We start from the raw sequence: 24957 nt of genomic DNA on the forward strand, positions 1-24957 counted from the left end.
CCCCGTGGTGCTGAAACATCACAGGTTAAATCCCCGTGGTGCTGAAACATCACAGGTTAAATCCCTGAGATGCTGAAACATCACAGGTTAAATCCCTGAGATGCTGAAACATCACAGGTTAAATCCCTGAGGTGCTGAAACATCACAGGTTAAATCCCCGTGGTGCTGAAACATCACAGGTTAAATCCCCGTGATGCTGAAACATCACAGGTTAAATCCCTGAGGTGCTGAAACATCACAGGTTAAATCCCCGTGGTGCTGAAACATCACAGGTTAAATCCCTGAGGTGCTGAAACATCACAGGTTAAATCCCTGAGGTGCTGAAACATCACAGGTTAAATCCCTGAGATGCTGAAACATCACAGGTTAAATCCCCGTGATGTTGAAACATCACAGGTTAAATCCCCGCGATGCTGAAACATCACAGGTTAAATCCCCGAGATGCTGAAACATCACAGGTTAAATCCCTGAGGTGCTGAAACATCACAGGTTAAATCCCTGAGATGCTGAAACATCACAGGTTAAATCCCCATGATGCTGAAACATCACAGGTTAAATCCCCGAGATGCTGAAACATCACAGGTTAAATCCCTGAGATGCTGAAACATCACAGGTTAAATCCCCGTGGTGCTGAAACATCACAGGTTAAATCCCTGAGATGCTGAAACATCACAGGTTAAATCCCCGTGATGCTGAAACATCACAGGTTAAATCACTGAGGTGCATCGTGTCGAAGTCTCTGAGTGAACCGCTGAACCCGTCCTCTCTTTTCGTGAGTCCATCTCAATTAAAAATAAAAAAGCTTCTTTCGCTTTTTCCAGCCTCCCAAAGCTAACGACATGTCGGCCTGTTGAGGAGCACACAGATGTCTGCTGTGGACACATTGACAGCCACCAGCAGCTGCATTCAGACCCTTTGACGCACACTCACCGGCTGTAATTGCAGCTCCACTGACACCTGATTGCCTAATTTAAGAGCTCAGAGCCCGGACTGACAACCAGTCGTTAGACGGCCCCGAAGCGTGTCCTGCCTCAGCCTTCTTTTTGTTGCCAAAGAAAAACATTTATTTCTGGGTGAGTTTGGGGGAAACTGCTGCAGTGTGTGTTTTATGAGATCCAAACACAGATATGTGAAACATGCCTGACACTGAAAAACACATCAAACATTATTAAAGAAGAGAAAAACAACATCGAGATGTCATCGTGAGTCCGTCACATGGTTTTGAATATACAGCACACTCTCCATCACCAGTTCATGCTGAAGCAGCAACACTGAGTGTTGAAGCTGTGAACGCCGTCAGCTTCTCTCCTGACTTTACATGAAGCTGCTGCTGCTGCAGGATCACTGAGCCGTGTAGATCATCTCGTTACCGTGAGAGAGGTCACAAAGAAACACAATCACTCCTCAATACTTACTGGACATTAAAACATGAAAACACACTTTCTGAAACGGCAATCAGTCCGAACATCCTCATCACTGGCTCCTGACCCGCTCCACCACCTCCCACCTTCTCCCAGTGTTCAAGAGCTTCTCTTTATTTCATCCTACATCATGTAAAGCATCTTTGAGAACTAAGAAAAGCAGTAAATAGATCTGATGTATTATTATTATTATTATTGATTTGCTTTGGTTGAAAGTTGCTGTAGGTAGCAGGAATATTGGAATATGTCTGATAAAGAGACAGTCTGGCTCATCACTGGTTGATGTGACATCGTCTATGATCAAACATCCGACTTCTTATAGTGTAATTTGGACAACAAAGAGTATTGGTACGATTCCTGTTAACTCATTCCTAATACGAGCTTCAGGTCAAAGCCACATGCACAGATGTAAGATAACTTGTATGCAGAATGAAGTCCTCTATAATACATTCATGACTGATGGCACCAAAGTACAGCAGCCCCCCAGTTTTCTGGCTGAGTGCCATCAATGTGGACTTGTTCACACTCGGCTGCATCCCATTCCAGTGTGCACCAGAGTGTCTGCAAAAAAGCAAAGATATAATCCTGAGGTCACCGTGCTGGACCCCGTCCGTGAGACAGAGTCAGAGACGAGGCCACGACCCGGCAGGCTTTGGGTAGTTTGTTATCTGCTACAACTGTGTTCAGTTCAGAGAGAGAGTCGGCCGTGAAGCCACCGTCCTCAGATAAGAGCTGGACGTTGCTCTTGTCTCTGCGTCTGAGCGTCCTTATCCAGACGCAGCAGATAAGAAGTCTCCGTCTCTCTCTGTGGATGAAAATGGCTTTTCAGATCAATCGATGATGAGCATTCAGAGAAACGAGACGTGCTAATGTGGCCACCATGCTGTGAACACCTTGAGTCAGATAGATGCTCTCAGCTAACATTGTGGCTGTAAACATTTGGGTTTTTTTTACCGTTCCCGTTGATGTCTGAACTCGTATACATATTTCCAAGAGGCACGTTTTGTTTGGTTGTTAAGTATGAATATGAAGCAGAACGGAGTGAAAGGAGCAGCTGGTACAATCATCCGCTGCTTTCCTCGATCCGTCCAACATTCTGGTCTCAGAGCTGCAGGAGAACCAGTGTTTGCAGAACTCTCGGGATGACGTGAAGCTGATAAAAAAACACAGACTGGCAGCCTCCCACCTCACAGAGCCACTTCCTGTCTGTTGACGCTGCCATTGGCTGCCGGAGCGACGATGGCGGCGGTGGGCGTGGTCTTCTTGATGGAGGTGAGGCGGATGTGGGAGGTGCTGTGCATGTAGCTGGCGTGGCGCTCGGGGGCGGAACCTTGAACACATCGCAGCTGACTGAAGAAGAAGAAGAAGAAGAAGAAGAAGAAGAAGAAGAAGAAGAGTTAACTGAGTGAGCCTTGAGAAGTTTGAAAGTCTGAAGGATCTTCAAATATCTTCACTGCAGATGTTAGATGTTTGATTTCACCCCATCGGGTCACGTTAACAGATAACAGAACTGCAGCTCGTTGGAAATATTTGGAGGAACATGATCTGCTTCCATTCCAGTTTCCATCATTAAACATGTTTCATTAGTTTCCATTTTGGTAAACTTACATCTGAGACACGGGCTCTTTGTGTTCCAATACTTTGGCTCTGCAGAAGGTTAATACAAGTGAATTACTCTGAAATAAGACACTGAAAGAACCAGAGCTGGAACGCACCGACAGAAGGAAATAAACAATGGTATTAAATCAAAGTGAATATGTAAAATAGACAAAGAGGACTGCAGACTAAACATGTTTGGTCCTTAAGGTGCAGAGGTGAGCGATGATGGAGGTTCTATGTTCCATGAGTCACAGCCGGCTTCTTAGACAGCGACAGAAACAAGAGACACATGCGGATGTTAAATAATAAAGTAATGTGATTACAACAAAATAAACAAACAAACAATGCAAACTGTAAAGTCCGGTGAGTGGGTGAGTGGGTGAGTGGGTGAGGCTGATATGAATGGACACACTGTCTGACTGCACATGTGTTCATGGAGATAACTAAAGAGAAAGAAATGAAAAACACAATGCACAGCTTAGCATTGTGTTTATGAAGGATTGTTCTCATCAGCTCTGGTCACAAGCTGCACTCACTGTTTACTCTACTTATAAACTAAATCTATATCTTCATCACAATCAGCGCTGTTTGAGCTGCAGACGAGGTTTAAATCTTGCAAAGAAGGATTTCCATCAGAAACGGCACAAAATAAAACTCCGTTTATTTACGGTAGTAAACTGTATCTCAGACAAACAAGCAACTAAAGATTCTGTAATTCTGATGAGCATTTTCACTATAAACTGACTTTGTCTGTAAAATGTGAAAGTGTTGTCTCAGATAGTCTGCAGGGTTACAGATGACAACGTGCTCATCTAACGGTAAATATGACAAACCCAATAGTTCATAACGTCAACCATCAAAGTATGATTATTAATAACTTACAGAAACATGAGTTTCCACCTTAGTTCCCGGAGGGAGGAGCTGGGCACACCTCGTCCCTGTGATGTCTCACTCCTCACAACAAAAGTCAAAATGTATTGAAAGATGAAATCATTTCCAAAATGTACAACATGGTTTTCTCCAACTAGATATTCTGCTTTATTCCATATTTGTTGGCGTGGAGCCTCTCAACACTTCACTTATTAACTGGATGGTCCAGCAGCAATCCAACAGCACCAATCACAATTATACCACCGCAATAACCTGAAATCATGTTATCCAATATGTTTTAACATCCTGAAATATGACGGCCGACAATGAAAGCTTCATTCGAAAACATTTATTAAAGACATGCAGCCGTGTGACGAAGCCGATCTGCCTCCTGTGTGAGAACAAACGACAGATAAAAGTTATTTAAAAAAAAGATATTTGATTAATAACAATAATCATGAAGTGCAGCCCTGATAGAGAGTCAGCATTACAGCGGCTGAAGAAGAAGTCAAACCGAACAACAGTCTAACCCTAACCCTCTGTTCCAAAGAAACAGGGACATAAAACTCGTTCCCCAGCTGCAGAAGGTGAAGGCTTAACGTTTCCGTTCTTTGTGGAAATCCTCACTCTTGGACTTAGTTGAACGTATTAATTATATTTTTAAGTATTAAGTATAATTGCTTCCTGAAGGCACGTCTTATGTTCCTGCGTACTCTCTGCTGCTCCTGAGGTGAAAGCGTGAAAGCCCGTCCCCGGGTTCCTGCTGCTCGCTAAGACAGTCACTGTTTTTGGAGGGATTGTGAGTGTTATAGAGGGCGTCCATCTTGCCGAGGTAGAATAATGTAACGGGAGCACTCAACAGGAGATTTAGTGCATTTATTGAGGAAATGGAATTGCTCACTGTCTGCTTTTTTTTACTGAATCCATTTCTACAAATGTTTTCGCCTTCTGGAAAGTTTTGGTTAGTCTACAATTATAACTGAGCACAGTCTGTACTAGAGAGCAGCCGGTCTCATCATTTACATGTTAGAGATACGATCAGAGAGACATCCAGGAGTGTCTTCATGGTCACAGCAGTTACTCTGAGCAACAGAACCATGTTCAGCGTCCTGACACTCATATGGCTCGAGTAAACACTGGCTGGTTCATCAAGTGATGTCCAATCATATCCATAATGTTTTGAACTGCTGGTTTAGATAATATCACATGTATGTTTGATAAAGAAGAAGTTCTTATAGACTACTCATCGCTCGCCGGACTCTTTGAGAGTTTGTTCAAATAAATGGATCTTTCTAGAAAATAACCATAGATGACAATTAATAAGGAGTAAATATGTATCAATCCGCAGCTGAAAATAGTCCCAAACAAATGCACTATTTCTGTTTCAATGACGTTTACTGAAAACTACAGTGACCAGCTATCTCAGGAAACTATGAAGCCCGATTCAGTGGGAGCCAATGGGCTTGAAGCTGAGAGTCAATCTAAACGATCATTTCAAGAAAAGTCAAGAAGTTTGTCTCAGTTTGTCGTAAAAGAAGTATAAGACTGTGAAAATACGTAATTAGAAAGAAGTGACGTCTGTGTATAGTACCAGGATGTTCTCACATTAACGGCTCTCACTCCTGCTTTCTCTCCTGATGAAAAGAGTCGCGGATGAAACGCATCGGGTTAGATAACGTCACATTTGAGCGTAGAACATAGCTAAGTTAGCCAGCTAGCTAGCTAGCTAGCTGGCTAACTTATTGTTGGTGACGCCCATTGTGCGAGACGAGAGACGAAGTTTACTGAGCGGTTTCAAACGAAACAATTTAACGGGATCAAAAATATATTTTTCTCTCGTTTTTTTACCAAAATAAGGTCCCACGGTGTAAACCAGAGGGGGCGGGGCTTCGCCTCTCTTTTATGGGATTTGTTGACGAGATGAAAGATAAGGAATAATATCAGCCTCGTCCTTTAAAGAAATGTTTGTATGGTTACATGTGCAAACACACTACCGATGGCATGAATTGTCCTTTTAATGAATGGACGATATCCAGAGACTGAGATGAGACCCAACCTGTTGAAGTGCCTGCGGAAGCTCTCACTGAGCAGGTAGAGGGCGAAGGGGTTGACGCAGGACGAGGAGAAGCTGAGGACTCGGGCCAGCAAGGTGATGATGAGGTGAGCCAGGGACAGATCCATCTGCTGGTAGTGGAAGGAGCGGTACATGTAGAGCACGTGGTTGGGGAACCAGCACAGCGCGAAGAGGCCCACGAACACCAACACGATCTTGGCCAGACGTTTCCTCGTCTCCGTCTGGAGGAGAGACGATGAGAAATAATCAGCTTGAATGGAAGGATGGAAGATGGATTCTGCAGCCGGCTAATAACTGGAGCTCAACTGCATCTTTTTCCTTATATATATATATATATATATATGTGTATATATATATATATATATTCAAGGAGGTTTACTCTAATATACTACAACAGCTTTGTGTGGTTGATCGATACCATTCATGCTCATAACACTGCAGATACAATCAGCTAAATACGACCTTCATCGCTTCATAACGTGCTCCTCCCACCACAGCTGCTTCCTTTTAGATTAGCAGAAGATGACAGCTACGTTTACTGACGGCAGTTTACAAGCACTGTGTGTGTTCAGGGAGTAAAGACGCACACCGTTAGAAGTCACATCTGTTTGACCTGCTCTACGTGTTGTTGGAATAAAACTGGACGTCATGAAACATCACAACTTCTTTTGTCGTTTTAATTGGCTGCCAAAAACTCCCAGAACTCCATATCAGACAGTCAGCAGCAGCAGAAGGTGACGTTTGACTAAAGAGTTTAGTAAAGGCAGCAAACACACAAACACACCGACACCAACAACTCAGAAGAAATTCATGAGAAAACCAGAAAAGAGAACTAGAACAGACGACGGTCGCATTTCCCAATTTGGGAAGTCGTCGTCTGACTCGAGGTGTGTTCATGAACTGAACATGTGAGACGGAAACAACAGGAAGACAAGAAGCTGTCTTGTATTTTATTGCTTCAGCAACACGTTAGCCGATTGTTTTAGTTTAGTCTCCAATCGGAAAATAAATGTTCCCGATTAGTCCAAAACTACATGAATGCAAACCCAAATGCTCTACATTACATTGTTACAGACAGGGAAGCAAACTGTGACGTGTACCAGACAGACCAAGAATGAGTTTTCTTGTTGGAATGCGATCTTGTTCTAAGTTGGTTTAGCTGCTGCTGTCCCGTTTCAGAGGTACGGAGCAAACAACCACGAGGCGATAACTCTGGTGCCAGTACTTTATCAAAACCACCATGTTTCCCAAAACCTGGAAGAGCGGATATTGTATCAAAGAGTAATCAAAACTCTCAGATTGGTTCAGAAAGGACATTTCTTTTCAAAGATATTTGCTGTTGCATATTATCGGTGAATTCATGTACATTTTAGTTTGTTTTATAAAGATCCAGACGCAACATGTCTGATACTAAACCTGCAAAACCACTGATGGAGGATGTCGGGGTGGATGGATGGGTCAACGAAATACACGCTCAACACTTTTCTCTCTGCAGCTACAAAACCCATCATGCGTGGTGTAGGACTCGTTAAGAGCTACGATAGCTGCTAATGTCTCGTAGCGGAATGGACGGACGGCGTGGACGAGGCGGACGGACGCCGTGGACGAGGCGGACGGACGGCGTGGACGAGGCGGACGGAGGGAGGAAATAGATCTGCAATCATGTCTAAACATCAAATACATTACGTGTGGAGCAGCGTACGAGGAGTCTGACCTTGTCAGGCGGATGCTCAGCGATTGCCAGAGACGTATGGAAAAGGTCAATTATGTCACTCATGCGCGCTTCACACAGGTCGCCCATCTCTCCACTCAACACAGCCACGGACAAATGTCAGCCGTGTTTCTCAAAGTGCTCCTCTGTGTACTCGTCAGACCTCCTGACCTTCTGACGTCCGCAGGTTAAAACTGGACAACATGTTCTTCTCTAACTTTGCTATTTTATTTCTACATGCCTCTAAATCTCATTAGAGAGAAGCACGAGGCCACGTAGAGCGCTCGGTGGAGGATCTTTCTCTCTCAGGAGCTTCCGTTTGGTATTTCAGCGAGTGTCTGAACTTGATGTCACTGCAGTGAACTGGAAGGAAACACGTAGTTCACTGGTACCAAGCAGCAGCTGCTGCAGGGTAACTTTAGCACTTCATGCATTTGTGTTTGCACCGAACGCTTGTTCAGAAGAAATCATTGATTCACAAATTCATCGTCCTCTCGGCTCTTAAGAATCGCACAAAGTCCCATTCTGCATGTTGGACTTCCACATTTTACTGTAAAATGAGATAAATCTTCATCCGTGATGCAGATGTAAAGGAACAGGTCTAATGAGTAACAACCAACGGTGCCTCAACTTCTACCTGAAGATCAACGCAGGCGCCATCATTTGCTCACCACTTTGAAGAACTTCTACAGACTTCTAGTACAGAGAAGTCACATTAACATGAAAATGTAATACACTGATAAATAAGAACTCTAGATTTTGCCAAAGCAAGCCTTCCCATTAATCATGCTTCTGTTCATGATGAATGATGAATGATTTACGTCCAGCAGAGATCCAGCGTTCCTCTCCAGACCTTCCGTTGGCGTTGGATTCGTTTGTACGGCTCGTTCTCCTTCCCTGATGTTTTGTCGCGCTCCTCCGTGAACCGACACCGACGCTTGAGGCGCCGAGCTTTCAAGTAACTACGACGTAAACGTATCTGTGTCACGATTAGACTGAGAGAGAGCGATGACGTAATGTAAAGACAGACAGAAACCAGTACGAGAGGCAGTGGAGGCTGGATGGGACGCACCAACACAGGACCATCAGCCAGGAGACCGCTGTTTGAGTCCCATGTGAGCCAACATGTAGTTAATAAATGCCATTTTACAAACGTAGTCATTTTAACCCAATGTTGCCTAAACCTTAACCCCCCCCATCATATCGCTATGTGGTCTCTAGTTTGAGCAAAACGTTTTGAACAAAGTGCTTCAGCTGCTTTAATGCAGAAGAAGAAGAAGAAGCGTCCCATTGAAAGCCTGGACCGGTCTCATCACGTGTGTCATACGTGAGTCTGCCTTCACATGACATCAGTATCAGACATCGAGTACTGACCCGCCCTTCAGATGTAATTAGTTCACAATGAACGGATTATAAGAAGATTACGTTGGTACGAGTTAGTTTTCACGATGAACTCTTAATTAGATTCTGCTCGGTGAAGAACAGCTGCGTGTTCCAGTTTATCATCACGTTAAAAAGCAGCCAGTCGCCTCTTTTTAAGACTTTTTAACAAGTTACCCAGCAGCGAGCTGCTGATTGCTGAGCAGGGTTCACGCTCTCAGTCTGCTGCCAGCGTTCCTCATGAGATCCTCTCCGGCTCCTGCATCTCCTGCATCACGACGCGTCTGGACGGGCGGATTATGTGAATCTGTGTGTAAAGATGTGTGCGCGTGCATAGTCAGAAGTATGAATGTACTTTCATGCTTCGGTACACACCTGCAGCTGCTGCGAGTGTGTTCAGATGTCTGTAATAGAGTTAAATCTTCAGAGCCGCTGCCTTTGTCGCCGAGGACGAAGCCTGCAAAGGCTCCTGGGAGTTGCGTGGCTGCCGGCTCCCATAAGATGCCCGTCTGAGACGGATCGACACCAGAGGAGACGCACTTGTTATCCTGTCATGTCAGCAGAAGAACGACAGCAGAGGAAGACGTCTCCCAGCCGCTCCGCCATCAAACAGCCAGCTACCGTTAAAATGTGATCTGACTGACTCCTTATTTATTGACTTGTGTTGCAAGTACAGATCACACACAAAGGCCCCCTACTCTGTGTGTGTGTGTGTGTGTGTGTGTGTGTGTGTGTGTGTGTGTGTGTGTGCGCTCGCTCTAATTTGTTTCTTATCTCTGGAACATAATGAATAAGATGGCCGTGTTTGCTATTGACATCTGCAGTTAATGTAGCAATTGGCTTCGGACCCACGAAGATGAGAAGATACGGACGAAGAGCGAAGAGGCTTTTCTCATTTAAGGAAGCACTGATAACCCCCCCCCCCCCCCCCCCCCCCCCCCCCTTGAACTGTAATGAGATGAATGAGACGTAGAGGGAGGACGACATGGAGGGCAGGAGGAGATAACAACTCTTTGAGCTTTACAGTCTGTTCAGTATCAGCTGAACGATGTGCTCTGATCCAGTGTTTCCATCCAGACGCTTTCACTTTATTTCATGTTTCTCTAACTTGTTGTTGAAAGTTTCCTGGAAAGAATTACTGAGAGGAAAACACAATAGTTGTAGTTTTTTCTAGAAAGTAATTGTGTTCTAGTTGGATTTCCTTCAAAGAACTCCAAAGTAAACTTTATCAATAATCTACTATTATTATTATTATTATTATTATTATTATTATTATTGTTATTATTGTTATTGTTAATAGGAATGATTGGAAGTGAACCATTTCAACACTGACTCTCCAAAATCACATGATTCTCTCCAGAAGACGTCCTGAAGTCAGGAGCAGACGGAAGGACCTTAAATCCAGTGTGAGGGGACCTGTGACCTGTGAGGGGACCTGTGACCTGTGACCTGTGACCTGTGAGTGGACCTGTGAGGGGACCTGTGACCTGTGACCTGTGACCTGTGACTGGACCTGTGACCTGTGACCTGTGACCTGTGACCTGTGAGTGGACCTGTGAGGGGACCTGTGACCTGTGACCTGTGAGTGGACCTGTGAGGGGACCTGTGACCTGTGACCTGTGAGTGGACCTGTGACCTGTGAGTTCAACAGCTTGAAAAGGTATGTAAAGGCGTCCACATACATTAGTCCACATGGTTTAGTTTGCATTGCTCTCCACAGACTCATTAATATGAATCCTCATGGCCCAGACAGAGATGACTCCCCTGCAGCTGCAGAATGAAACAGATGTCCGTGCAGCAGAGTGTTTTCACGGCTCAGCGAGCGTCTCTGATGAGCCTCCTCCTCTCTCAGCTCTCAGCGTCACCAGTTGATTCACCGTTTGTTAGTCGGCGACTCTCCATTAACCCCGAGTTCATCCAGGTCAACTTCTCTGCAAAGCGTCCTTTCAGACCTGCAGACTGAGATGAGCTTCAGGATAAAAGTGCTTCTTTAGGATGAAGCCTCCAGTTAATGGAGTCTGAGAAAAGAAAGCAAGTCAAAGTATAATAACTACCTTTACCAGCTGGAACTAGCTCGAGTCCAAGTCCCGTCTGAAGCTTTCATCAAGCTCACTTGTCATTAGTCTGACTCGAGTCATTTGAAGGTTTCCGAACGAGCGGCCATGTTGGTCCGGTTTGAAATCCGTAAGCAGCGTTCGTAGCTTCACCTACAACGTAGATATCCCCCAAAATCTATTTGTTGTTATCCACGTAATCATAAACCAGGAAGTATGAAAGAAGAAGTCAACGTGGATTGATTTGTAACTTATGTACGAAACTCCACTTCTGTAGTTTGTGTGATGTCATCCGTGTGAGAAGATGTTGAGATAACCCACGAGTGAAAGAGTTCATCCAATCAGGAGCAGCCAGGAAGTGTGCGGTCGTAGGAGGGCGTGGCCTGTCTGTTCTATGTCGTCATGTATTTGTACACCACTGCTCTCCCTCCGATGCTTGAAATAAAGCTTCCTGTTGTTTATTGGTTTCCTGTTTCAGAGAAGAAGAGCACTGAGAGGCTCGAGTCCAGTGTACGGAGCGCCGGCACGTCTCAATCACAACAGTGATTATTATCCCAGTAATCCTCAGAGACAGCAGGACGTCCAAGCTGCCACTCCGTCATTCATCACCTCAGTCATGTGTTCATTCATCACCTCAGTCATGTGTTCATTCATCACTTCAGTCATGTGTTCATCCTCACTTCAGTCATGTGTTCACCCTCACTTCAGTCATGTGTTCATCCTCACTTCAGTCATGTGTTCATCCTCACTTCAGTCATGTGTTCACCCTCACTTCAGTCATGTGTTCACCCTCACCTGTCTCTTGGTGTGCTCGCTGACCTCCCCCGGCATGTCGTGGGCGCTCTTGACGAGCGTGCGGGCGATGTGGTAATAATACACCGAGATGATGGTCAGAGGAAGCAGGAAGTAAACCAGGAAGATCATCACCGAGTGGATCTTAGGATGCATCGGATTGGACAGCGGGTAAGGGACGCAGTTCACAAAGGTGACGTTTGTGTCGTCTCTGTGACCCTGAGGGGGGAGGAAAGGAAACCAGGAGTAGGGAGGAGGAGGAGAGGAATCCAGGAGTGGGAAGTAGTAGAGAGAAGGAAACAAGAAGAAGATATGAGAGGGAAGGGAGGGGAGTTGGAGAGGAGAGGTGAGATGAGAGGAGAGGAGGAGAAAAGGAAAAGAAACAAGGAGGAAGGAGAGAGGAAAGAAAATAAAAGGAGACAGACAGGAGAGAGGAGATCATAACAGACTGAGGAGTGAAATGTCAGCGCTGCTCGTTCAGTAATGTGAATGTAACAGTTTGTGGTTGTCGGGGGAGACGAGCCTTCAGCAGGAAGTGATGGTGACACGAGGTCACGAGCATCGCCTGCTTCTGATTGGTTGGATTCACTCTGCAGTGTTCTGACATTTCTCATGAATTAATTAATGATTTGAAAACAATAGAGAGAACTTTCCTTCACTATCTACAGTAGTTAATGAATCGCTGCATATTGATATAAATTACCAGTGAGCTCGTTTTAATTTGGTAGATATAACAAAGCTCATAATTGATAGATCGAACTAATTAAACATTGAGAATTGTTTACATGTACAGATATTACATAGAGAAGAAAGTCAAACAATATGCAGATGACATGGCTGTAATTATGTGACACTGAAGGTTCTCATAGAGACAGAGATGGATGTAGGGCGTGGCTACACTACTTTACTCAGTGGTTGTTGTAGTACTACAGTACTACTGTAGTAGTACTACAGTAGTATGTGTGTCTGTATTGTACCTGCATGGAGACAACTTGAGAGAAAATGGCTTCAGGAACAGCCAGCAGGACGGACAGCAGCCAGATGGAGACGGCCTTCAGACACGTCCAGAAGACGGCGCTGGACGTCTGGATGTCCATCGGGTTCACGATGGCCTTATACCTGATGGAGACAGAGAGACGTCCGTCACACACAGCGTCCTGTTAAAAACTCAACATGTCATCGCAATGTAACAACCACTCAGGGGGGCGGGGCTAGTGTGACACCGAAAAAACCAGAGAGAGACTCATCGAACTTAATGGACAAGTTCACAGTTTACGAAGAGACATGTTTGTTTACATGCACACTAATATTCTACTTTCATTCAGGATATTTTCTAATAAACGTATGAAATATTTTGACATTATTCAGGTTGTTCTTTGGACATTCAAACAGCGCATTGTCTGTTTAAATGTCAGGTCTGGTTTTGAACACAAACCAACAGTTTACAGGCCGGAGTGGAGACGCATGGCCAGAAGACAAGAAGGAGGAACTCACCTACTTTTACACATTATGAAGGACTCAGTTATCAACCGGAGGAGGCTGAGTTTAAGGCCAACACTTCTGGAGAACTTTGAAAAGAAGATCGTATTTTATTCGACTTATGTAAACAGAAGTATTTGTGGAATATTGATTTTAATCAGCCATGTTTCGTAGGAATATTGTCTTTTTCGGTATTAGGTCATGAAACTGAATAGTTTGTGTGGAGTAGTTACTGTTTGAACTCTCTGCTCCTCTGTTCCTTCAGAGGTCGGCTTGCTGTTAACGGTGCAAACTTACACGTCGAACTCAAACCCAAACAGATTCCAGAAGACGATTTTATTTTTGTGCGTTTCTCCTCAAATGTCATGAGGAAAAACTTGAGGAATCGGTGCACCTGCACAAACCACTGTGGCATTTAGGCAACAAACGTCTTGGTTTGGTTTAGGTTAAAATAACAGGAAGTGCTTTTACTTAAGTAACAAATAAGTCAACGTTGACTTGTGAGTCTGACCTCCTCCCTAGCTGGACTTTGTCCCTCTTCATCCCTCCTGACCTGGCTCATGATGAAGTGGATCACATTAAACATGGATGAGTGAGTGAATATAGCGACAAACATTATATGAAAACAGCTTCCAAACATCCAGTTGCAGTTATTCGGCACATTTACAAAAATGTTGATAAATGAGCATTGTCCAAACAAAGGAATAAATCAAAGGAATCCACTGACTGAGGTGAATGAATTCTAATGCGTGACTCATCCTTCAGCCTGTTTATTGATCACAGACTTCAGAAGAAGTAACACCTGCATTGCTGCAACACTGAACCCTCATTATCTACTGTGACCTTCCACCTCCGACACCCGTACGGAGAGAGAGTCTCCTCCGTGAGATGCTGAGGGACTGAAGGCTGCAGCACACTTCACAGCAAGGCCACACTTTTATTACATCATATTATATTCTGTAATTATTCGGCAGCACACGGAGATGTTTGGCTACATTTCAACATGGATCTATGAATAAACCGATTAAATTAGACCTCAAAAAGCTGCTACGTTAATCAAAGAGTGAAAAACATTATGCAATGACCCATCATTTCAGACTTTCTGGACTGAAACCGAATATAAATCATGTAATAATTCTATAATTTTTCATTTGACAGCATTAGTGCTCCAGGCTCTTTGTTAGTTAATGAGAAACGGCAGCAGCCGGCAGGCTGGAGGACAAAGAGAGGAAACAATAGGAATGTGCCACTCTGACCATAATTATTCTTTTTATGTAATCATAAAGCTACTTTTTAAATTCATCATTAGTCAGATTCATCTGATGTGACTGGATGAGGGTTACATGTAGGTTTAAAAAAGAAAAGTCTAATATTTAGCCTGTAGGCCGTCCATCTCTAGCTACAGACTTCAGCCGGCTGACATCTGTCATGAGAGGAACTCTGCGATGATGAAAAAGGTTTGATTCATATCTGATTCTACATTCCTTGAAATGGTGTATTGACTGTCGGTCAATACACCATTTGTTCTGTTGTTCTCCATGTTTCCTCTTTTAATGGTGGTTTGTTTTGTTTGCATCTTGGAGAAAGTCTCTTTACTAATGTGTTCTTGAGTTTAGTAGATGGAGGAAAAGATTAACTAAACCAAACCCAAACCTAACTGTTGGTTTAGTTGCCTAAACCTAACTGTTGGTTTAGTTGTCTAAACCTAACTGTTGGTTTAGTTGTCTAAACCTAACTGTTGGTTTAGTTGCCTAAACCTAACTGTTGGTTTAGTTGTCTAAACCTAACTGTTGGTTTAGTTGTCTAAACCTAACTGTTGGTTTAGTTGCCTAAACCTAACTGTTGGTTTAGTTGTCTAAACCTAACTGTTGGTTTAGTTGTCTAAACCTAACTGTTGGTTTAACAGGTCTAAACCTTACTGTTGGTTTAGTTGTCTAAACCTAACTGCTGGTTTAGTTGTCTAAACCTAACTGTTGGTTTAGTTGCCTAAACCTAACTGTTGGTTTAGTTGTCTAAACCTAACTGTTGGTGATGCTGATGTGGCCCAGAGTGAAGAGGAGTTTGAGGCTCCTGCTCTGAAGACGGTCACAAACCGTGTTCATGTAGCTCTGACTCTTCCATCACTGGATCTCATGTCTTTCTATCTTCAGATTGCAGTTTGATTCCTCCGTATGTTACTCAGAGACACAAACGAGGTCAGAGCGAGGTCTGATCCGTCCAGGGTTTTATTCAGGCTTACAGTCGACTCCGCCTCAGACTGTCCATCTCACCCATAAATCATACACACCGATGTTTTATTGATGACACAAGCTATTCATTATTCATGTAATGTAGGAGCGAGTGTCATTCTCTCGCAGTATATTTTTGCACATAAAGTCCAGGCTGATGCAGGTGTTTTCAGCTCAAAATGTAACTTTATGGGAGAAAGCCTGGAGCACATATTGCCAGTGATTTACATCATGTATGAGCAACAACGGAGGCAACGAAGATCCGTCCAAGCAGGAGGGTTTGGAAACAGGCAGCCTTGGTAGAAGTACACTATATGGCCAAAAGTATGTGGACAGTTGAAACGCAAGAAGAGCGCTGATGTGTCACATATCATCATGCTACATGCTACAGCATTACGTTTTCCTTTCCAACTCAGAGACCAAACCCAGAAGGAAACGAGCTGTAATGCAGCTTTATTTGCTGTATTAAGACTAAATGTTCCCTGAAACACAATATGTGCACACTAAGTGCCAGCAGCAGTGATTTACAGCCTGAGGAGCTGCATTGTGTGCCTCCATTCCAGGGCCGCTATCATCAGTCTGCATCTGTCCGAATGCTCGAATGCTCAGGATAATGCTGCAAGTCCCTTCAAATAGAATAAATCGCTGCTTCAGTTCCAGTATTTGCAGCTTCTCAACACTGGAGCCGGACTGAACGGAAAACAGACGATTCTGCAAAGTTTTCCAGAGAACCAATCACACATCTTTGTATTTCCTCCTTCCTGTTCTCACGAACATTACCGACACAATGACTTGTGCTAGTATAGTGGTTTAATGTTAGATTGTTAGTTAAAAGCCTTGTAAATCAATTACAGATCTCTCATTTAAGTCTCCACCAAAATACATTCACACACGACTAAAACACTTTAACGCTGAACGTGAGCCAGGCAGCGATATCGTTCCCTGAACGCATATGCAGCAAAACAAAGATTGATTAATTCTGAGTTATTCCAACAGGTTCTTATTACCCGTCCCTCCGCGTCAGACTACGACGCTCTACGTTCACCTCTACGCTCAGTGCTGGTCTCAGGGACGACATTCAGTTATCAGCTGTTACATGTTTTCAAAATAATCTCCCAACGCAGGTTTACTTCAGGTTTACTATAGGTTTACTTCAGGTTTACTTTAGGTTTACTTCAGGTTTACTATAGGTTTACTTCAGGTTTACTTTAGGTTTACTTTAGGTTTACTTCAGGTTTACTATAGGTTTACTTCAGGTTTACTTCAGGTTTACTTTAGGTTTACTTTAGGTTTACTTCAGGTTTACTATAGGTTTACTTCAGGTTTACTTCAGGTTTACTTTAGGTTTACTTCAGGTTTACTTTAGGTTTACTTTAGGTTTACTTCAGGTTTACTATAGGTTTACTTCAGGTTTACTTCAGGTTTACTTTAGGTTTACTTTAGGTTTACTTCAGGTTTACTATAGGTTTACTTCAGGTTTACTTCAGGTTTACTTTAGGTTTAATTTAGGTTTACTTCAGGTTTACTATAGGTTTACTTCAGGTTTACTTCAGGTTTACTTTAGGTTTACTTTAGGTTTACTTCAGGTTTACTTTAGGTTTACTTCAGGTTTACTATAGGTTTACTTCAGGTTTACTTTAGGTTTACTTCAGGTTTACTTTAGGTTTACTTCAGGTTTACTTTAGGTTTACTTTAGGTTTACTTCAGGTTTACTTCAGGTTTACTTCAGGTTTACTTTAGGTTTACTTTAGGTTTACTTCAGGTTTACTTTAGGTTTACTTTAGGTTTACTTCAGGTTTACTTTAGGTTTACTTCAGGTTTACTTCAGGTTTACTTTAGGTTTACTTTAGGTTTACTTTAGGTTTACTTCAGGTTTACTTTAGGTTTACTTCAGGTTTACTATAGGTTTACTTCAGGTTTACTTTAGGTTTACTTTAGGTTTACTTCAGGTTTACTATAGGTTTACTTCAGGTTTACTTCAGGTTTACTTTAGGTTTACTTTAGGTTTACTTCAGGTTTACTATAGGTTTACTTCAGGTTTACTTCAGGTTTACTTTAGGTTTACTTCAGGTTTACTTTAGGTTTACTTTAGGTTTACTTCAGGTTTACTATAGGTTTACTTCAGGTTTACTTCAGGTTTACTTTAGGTTTACTTTAGGTTTACTTCAGGTTTACTATAGGTTTACTTCAGGTTTACTTCAGGTTTACTTTAGGTTTAATTTAGGTTTACTTCAGGTTTACTATAGGTTTACTTCAGGTTTACTTCAGGTTTACTTTAGGTTTACTTTAGGTTTACTTCAGGTTTACTTTAGGTTTACTTCAGGTTTACTATAGGTTTACTTCAGGTTTACTTTAGGTTTACTTCAGGTTTACTTTAGGTTTACTTTAGGTTTACTTCAGGTTTACTTCAGGTTTACTTCAGGTTTACTTCAGGTTTACTTTAGGTTTACTTTAGGTTTACTTCAGGTTTACTTTAGGTTTACTTTAGGTTTACTTCAGGTTTACTTTAGGTTTACTTCAGGTTTACTTCAGGTTTACTTTAGGTTTACTTTAGGTTTACTTTAGGTTTACTTCAGGTTTACTTTAGGTTTACTTCAGGTTTACTTTAGGTTTACTTACGCAACTAAAACTAAAACTTAGACTCGGTGTCTCGATGCTGATGAGCTCTGAGCCGAGTCGGTAGTGAACAGGTTGGTTACTTAGAGCTTCACTGTCGTCCGCCGCTGTAAATGGTCCCCAACAAACACACCATGTCCTCCTGTTTGATCAAACTACAGAGAGCAGCTGCTTCTCAATACTTGTGTTCTTCTAAAGATTCACGTCTTCAGTGGGAACCAATGGGCTTAAAGCGGAGAGGCTCAGACAGGAAGTGAGACGGTACTGAGAGACGGACCAACGCGTCGTTGGTTGAAGTGATTCAAACATGTGAACTTATAGACTGACAGATCGCTCTGATAGAACAAATACTGTGTTCATGTTCCATTCAGATATAGATCCAGATATCAGATAGAACTGTTCACACCGTGACATCACCGTGTGACATTTCATATGTAGATGAAATCAGTGGCACCGTCTGCTGCATTAGCTGTGAGCTCCGTTATTCAGCCGAGCAGAACTGTGCTGCACACCCAACACTGTCGCTATAGACTGTGTTATACACATGCATCTGTTCTTTGTACCGTAATCTACCCAGCATGCCGTTCAGCGGTGCAACAGCTAATCGTGGTCCATAGATCAGAGGAGATCAACACTGCGCCTCCTTTAGTCCTCAGATGGGTGCAGCGGATCGGATGGACGGTTCCATTTTAATGAGATGATTCATGGCGGCGATGGAAACGTCACAGAAACACAAAGTCAAACATTTTCTACAGGACAAAAAGAAAAAAGAGTTAAAAGTGTTAAAAGCTCCGGAGAGCTTCTATTCATCACAGCTGGTGGACTCATCCCTCCTTCACTGTTTTCTAAACCTTTTATTTATTCAAGGAAAGACGACACCTACTGCTTCACATTCATTGAGTGTCTCTCACACACACACACACACACACACACACACACACACACACACACACACTACCAGACCTGGTCTAAGAGAGAAAAGGTGTTTCACGACATGGAAGTGGTGAGCAGACAAAGAGAGAATGAAGAAGTCAAAAGGACTGAATTCATGAAGCTAAAGGCTTTTTTCATATTTCCTCCTCCTCAGCGGTCCAGACGACTGTCGGCACACAAACCGGTTGAATTACATTTTTGTGGCTAATTGTAACAAAATTAGCCGTTAAACTTGATTCATATTTTAGCAAATGATGGAATGGTTTGGACTGAGATATATGGAACATGGAGTTTATTGTGGTGCTGTGAACTGTGTGCTTTATGGTTTAGAGATGATACAAAGAACATTCACGCTTCAGAAACAGGAAGTCTTAAACATCTTCATTATAGTAAATATTTAGGAGCCAAATCAAATAGTTTACAGGATTTTCAACCTTTGTGTCTTTATCATACATTTAATGCTTGACTTGCTTCTTTACAGGGTTTGTATGAAGGTAATAATGAGATGAATATGAGTTTGCAGATGATCATAATCCGTCCTCTGTATTGTGGAGGTTGGTTTATGGCTTTTTGCCGGTTTCACTCGTTGTCTTTTGGATTCTTCACAGCTCATTGTGTTTGTGCGTCCTCTGGTTGTGCGTCCTCTGGTTGTTCGTCCTCTGGTTGTTCGTCCTCTGGTTGTTCGTCCTCTGGTTGTGCGTCCTCTGGTTGTGCGTCCTCTGGTTGTTCGTCCTCTGGTTGTGCGTCCTCTGGTTGTTCGTCCTCTGGTTGTTCGTCCTCTGGTTGTTCGTCCTCTGGTTGTTCGTCCTCTGGTTGTGCGTCCTCTGGTTGTTCGTCCTCTGGTTGTGCGTCCTCTGGTTGTTCGTCCTCTGGTTGTTCGTCCTCTGGTTGTGCGTCCTCTGGTTGTTCGTCCTCTGGTTGTTCGTCCTCTGGTTGTGCGTCCTCTGGTTGTTCGTCCTCTGGTTGTTCGTCCTCTGGTTGTGCGTCCTCTGGTTGTTCGTCCTCTGGTTGTTCGTCCTCTGGTTGTGCGTCCTCTGGTTGTTCGTCCTCTGGTTGTGCGTCCTCTGGTTGTTCGTCCTCTGGTTGTTCGTCCTCTGGTTGTTCGTCTTGGCTGCAGTTTGCGTTCACTACCACAAGTGTCCTCTAAAGCGTAGAGAGGTTACAGTAAACCAGCGTGTTACATGACTGTGAGGGATCGAAGTGTAAACCAACAGAGTCTCAGACGTGACGCAGACGTCTCTCCTCTTGAAGTGAAAACGTCTTCGTTCCCTGACAGCCTGCAGCTCCTCTGAGGCTCTTCACACGTCGACATATTCCAGTTAAAGGCTCCACCAACACCTGTTACCATAGCTACCGATCTGGTGCCAACACAAAAACTTGTGTTTTTAAAGGAAAAGAGAAGAAAAGGCTTCGTCACCGAGCCATGATTGCGGCTCAGAGTGCCGGCAAAGCTCTCAGCGTGAGGAGGATGTAATTATCTTGAGTCATGAATCAACCCGGTGGACTCGGACTGAGCGACGGCACCGTGTCCCGGTGGAGCTGCTTCACCATCAACACAAACATTCTGCTGCAACAGAAACAAGTAGAAACAAGTAGAACTGAGGCCTCGCGGCCTCGGGCCTTCCATCCATCGTTTCATCCTTTTAGACGTTTGTGTGACGTCGTCATAATGAGCGTATTCATTATTGAGAGATTGCCAGAGGAATGTTTTGTGAGGTGAACATCTGATCAGTTCATCTTTGAGTCCAGGTGGAACGTCCTGGCGTTCCTGAGACATCCTGCTGGCGAGAACGGACCGGACATGTGGACGAACGGACGCAAAGCCTCAGAGGGGGAGAAACAAACTAACGAGAATGGAGAAAAAGATCAAGATGGAAAACGTGCTTTCACATCTCTCCTTCCATCCCGTCTTCATTCCACATTTTCTTTTCCTTCAGTTTCTCTCTTTCTCAAGTCATCTTTGACGTCCTCTCCTCTCACAATAAGCCATCTTACGCTTCACCATCGCTCCACAAAGCCGAGCAGCAGAGTGCACTTCCTCTCCACAACTCCTGCTGTCAACACTCGACACGTCTGAAAGAAACAATCTGATTTCAAAATGGAAAAATGGATTTGGCGGACCGATGGCTCACCTTCTGGTTAGATAACAGAGAGTATTGTTTTCTGGCTATAGTTCCTGAACCAACACCAAACCCGAACCCTGAACTACCAGAACGTGTTATAATGATGCATAAAATCAGACCGGCGTGAGCTCGTCAACCCAACTCGCCCCGACACAAAAAGTGAGGAGTTACTTTAATATTTAGACCTCCGGTTCTTTAAAGCAAAGTCAGAGCTTCATGTGTTAAAGCTGCATTCTCTCTAGTGTCCACCAGGGGGCGACTCCTCTGGTTGTATAGAAGTCTATGAGAAAATGACTCTACTTCTCTCTTGATTTATTACCTCAGTAAACATTGTAAACATGAGTTTATGGTCTCAATCTCTAGTTTCAAGTCTTCTTCAATACAGCATGATGTTCATTTAGTAAATGATGGTCCATTTAGAGTCAAACAGACCATAAAGCAGGGGATGCTTTAGGGGCGGGGCTACACAGTGATTGACAGGTCTCTACGTCACTCCTCCTCGGTCCATATATGGTCACTTCCTGTTCTCTGGTTGCAATAAGAAGACGGTGACGGCTGTAAACTCGAGGCTTCACAACATCAGTCCACAAAACAATGAGTGACGTCACCGTGACCACCCAGAGGTTTCCAGATGTTACTGAGAGTCCAGTTTGGAAATGAACTCACATGTAGAGCGAGCTGTCTGCCGTACCGTCACCGTTTCACGGGTTTGGCCACCGGCAGCAGTGAGCCGGTGTGTTTGTGAGCATCATGCTGATGAAGGGATCGTGGGCAGCAGCAACCACTCCACGCATTACGCTCATTAGCCATTAGCCTCGTTGAGCTCGTCGAGGACCTTCGGGGGCAACTGGAGTCTCGTTAGGGGCTCAATAGAGGCCCATCAGGCTCAGACGCTCGGCCAGATCGCTGACCCGCAGCTGTGCGATCCGGAAATGAGTTTCCCGTTAACGGGCCGATAGAACAGCCGTTTAGGTGGAAGACGTCGCCGCCTGTTTTGGTAAACAGACTGAAGCGGGAACAGGAAACCCGGCGGTGCCTCCGAGCCAGAGCCGCTTATTTCAGCCGTGACACCACATCGAGACGTTATTATAGAGGACACAACGTCCTCGGAGGTCAGGGTCACTTTAGACAAACACAATCTGTCCTGATGGATCAGAAAGCACTTAAACACGGGTTGTTGTGGAACATAATGACGCGTTCTTAACATTCAAACTGCTCTCAGATGAAACTGTGTGTGAGCGCTTTTTAGATGCAGCTGCTGCTGTTTAAATGTAAAACTGCTTCTTCAGGTAAAGCGTCTGATTTAAACTGGAATCCAGAAGCATTACGGCTCGGAGGGTCTAAGCTGCTCCCGTGAAGGACAGATGATGTGCTGACCTTTACCTTTACTGCAGGACACACACACACACACACACACACACACACACACACACACACACACACACACATGACTCAATATCGACCGCTAAGCTTTGGGGGAAGTCGATGGAACGGTAGAGGACGCCTGCCCAACGTGCTGCTGGTCCGGGTCTGTTAGTCTCGGTTCGGTCCGATGGAGGTAAATCATAATTCTACAGCATGCCGTCATGTTTTAGAGTCCCAGCAAGACCTGCAAATTAAACGACAGAACACGTAGTTCTCTGTGAAAGCATCCAGAAGATGCTCATGTGTCGTTCTGCGATAATGTAGAAGCATTTGACAAAATCACCGTCACAACCCGGCTCCTGGGCCGTGACAAAAAACGGGAGACAAACGAGTGTTTAAACGGAAAGAGGCACATTTATTACTCGACAAAGGAAAACATGCTGCAGGAACAGAGGCAGGCAGGTCCTAAATACCCTGGGAGGCTGGCCAGGTGCTCCCTATTGTACCGATAGGCTCCGCCTACAAGGGACCTGCAAGACAACACAGTCGAGCACAAGGGAACGCCCACAGCAGGAGGCCGTCACAATCACTGTTACAGCACTCTGGTGGTCTGGTTCAGGTTTGGGCACAATAACAACCTCGTTAAACCGAGCAACGGCCTCAAGGGAGTCGATGTTTGATGACCCACAAGTCCTCCTCCTACGGCCACTAGAGGTCTCTGTCACTGCACGACTCGTCTCGGTCAGGACCTCTCGGCATCACTTAGGTTTAGGCAACACAACTATGTGTTTAGGAAAAGATGCTGGTTTGAGTTCTAACTACAAAACCCCGGTGGATCATTCTCCCTACATCAGGTGACGTAAATCATAACGTTCTCTAACATATCCTGCTTGCAAAACTTACGATAAGACAACGTTGAGTTTTGGTTTCACACATGGGACACGGACAGCGTGCTCCAGGTGAACGTCCTGTTTGTTTGACCCAACCATCGGCCCGAGATCTGCCTCGTTTACCACGTCGTCAGAGACGGAGCATCTTCTGTGAGCTTCAAACGACACGGAGGGGTTTACATTGAAACGTGGTATTTGCGAATGAGACGGGGTCGGTACTACGGCAGAAACAACTGATGATGATTATGTCGTTTTGTCCAGTTTGCTGTGGAACCACGTGATTGGCCTGCTGCGGACGACATGCTCGACTCTGAGCTCAGAGCCCTGAAGCCCCGCCCCCTGCCGTGTCACTGGTCCAAATGGCACCAAGTAGATCGGACTCACTGTTTCTGAGACATGAGACGGACAGACGTCTTTTATTTATAGGCAGGTTGTTATCTGGAGATAACTTTGATCATATTACTGCCACTAATAAGCTTTACTGAACTCTTCCCCTCGACAATAAAACAAGATGTTGCTCGTTTGATTAAACTCACATGACCATTATCAGCCTTATTAGAGAATCCAAATGTCTCTCATGCTCACGGTGTTCCATGTTTGCTTTATTAGACGGTTTATCTGCTTTAACAGTCAAAGTTCCCTCAGAAAGCTGTTTCTGAAGCCCTGACCCTGAGGAAGACTTCGCTGTCAGCTCCGCTTTACGTCACAACGCGACCGGATCCTGCTTTTCCTCCTCTTCCTTCAGACCGGCTCCACACAGGACTGACCTTGGATTCAGAGGATGGAGAATCAGGCTGTTAATCGCTCATTAAGACGAGCCGCGTCATGCGTCATCAGAGCGGTTCGGGTCCGTGTCGGACGATCACCGGCCGGCAGCAAACGACGCGGCGAGGAGGCGGGAAACGAGAGGCCCGAGGAGGGGACGCACACTGAGCTCAGGACATTATAAACCTCCGTAAGTGTTTGTCGAGTGTCAGCCGCTGAGTTGTTGCGTCTGCAGAGCCTGACTCAGCGCCGCGGGTTCACCTGACGGAGGAGGCTTCACAGCCCGGTGTCTCTGCTGTAACCTGTGGTTCTAACTTCATCACCTCCAAACTGAAGTGTTGGTAACTCGACCAGCTCGTGTTTCCTTTCTCTCTGACTCCGTTCATTCATATATTCACACTCTGATGCACACACACATGTGACCTCCACCGTCACTGAAACCTAATCTGTGTTAACTCTGTTCAGCAGCAGCGTCTCCTTCTCACACCGACTCAACGCGACCAGAACTATACGATGAACCGTTTTAAACTCTACATTCTGGAGCCACTCTTTTTATTGTAGACATCGAGATGAAACACTTCAAAAGATGATGATTCTCGGTGTGTTTTTAGCATCATTTATATAATAAATACCTCGTGTTCATCCTCTTTCTCACTC

The 24957-nt window shown here is 44.3% G+C and overlaps 1 protein-coding gene across 1 annotated transcript in view; it reads right to left on the bottom strand.

Moving 5' to 3' along the window:
* Positions 1 to 2608: 2608 nt before the first annotated feature.
* nmbr (neuromedin B receptor) overlaps positions 2609 to 24957 on the bottom strand; it is a gene marked incomplete at both ends in the record, with an annotated part of 27946 nt that continues 5597 nt past the window's right edge. Inside the window, 4 exons of the mRNA XM_079180142.1 lie at positions 2609 to 2771; positions 5947 to 6185; positions 11905 to 12120; positions 12879 to 13020. Of these exons, the coding sequence (XP_079036268.1) occupies positions 2609 to 2771; positions 5947 to 6185; positions 11905 to 12120; positions 12879 to 13020 (760 nt within the window). The remainder of the gene's footprint in view (positions 2772 to 5946; positions 6186 to 11904; positions 12121 to 12878; positions 13021 to 24957) is intronic.

This window comes from Pholis gunnellus, assembly GCF_910591455.1.
Source record: "Pholis gunnellus genome assembly, chromosome: 19".
Lineage (NCBI taxonomy): Eukaryota > Metazoa > Chordata > Actinopteri > Perciformes > Pholidae > Pholis > Pholis gunnellus.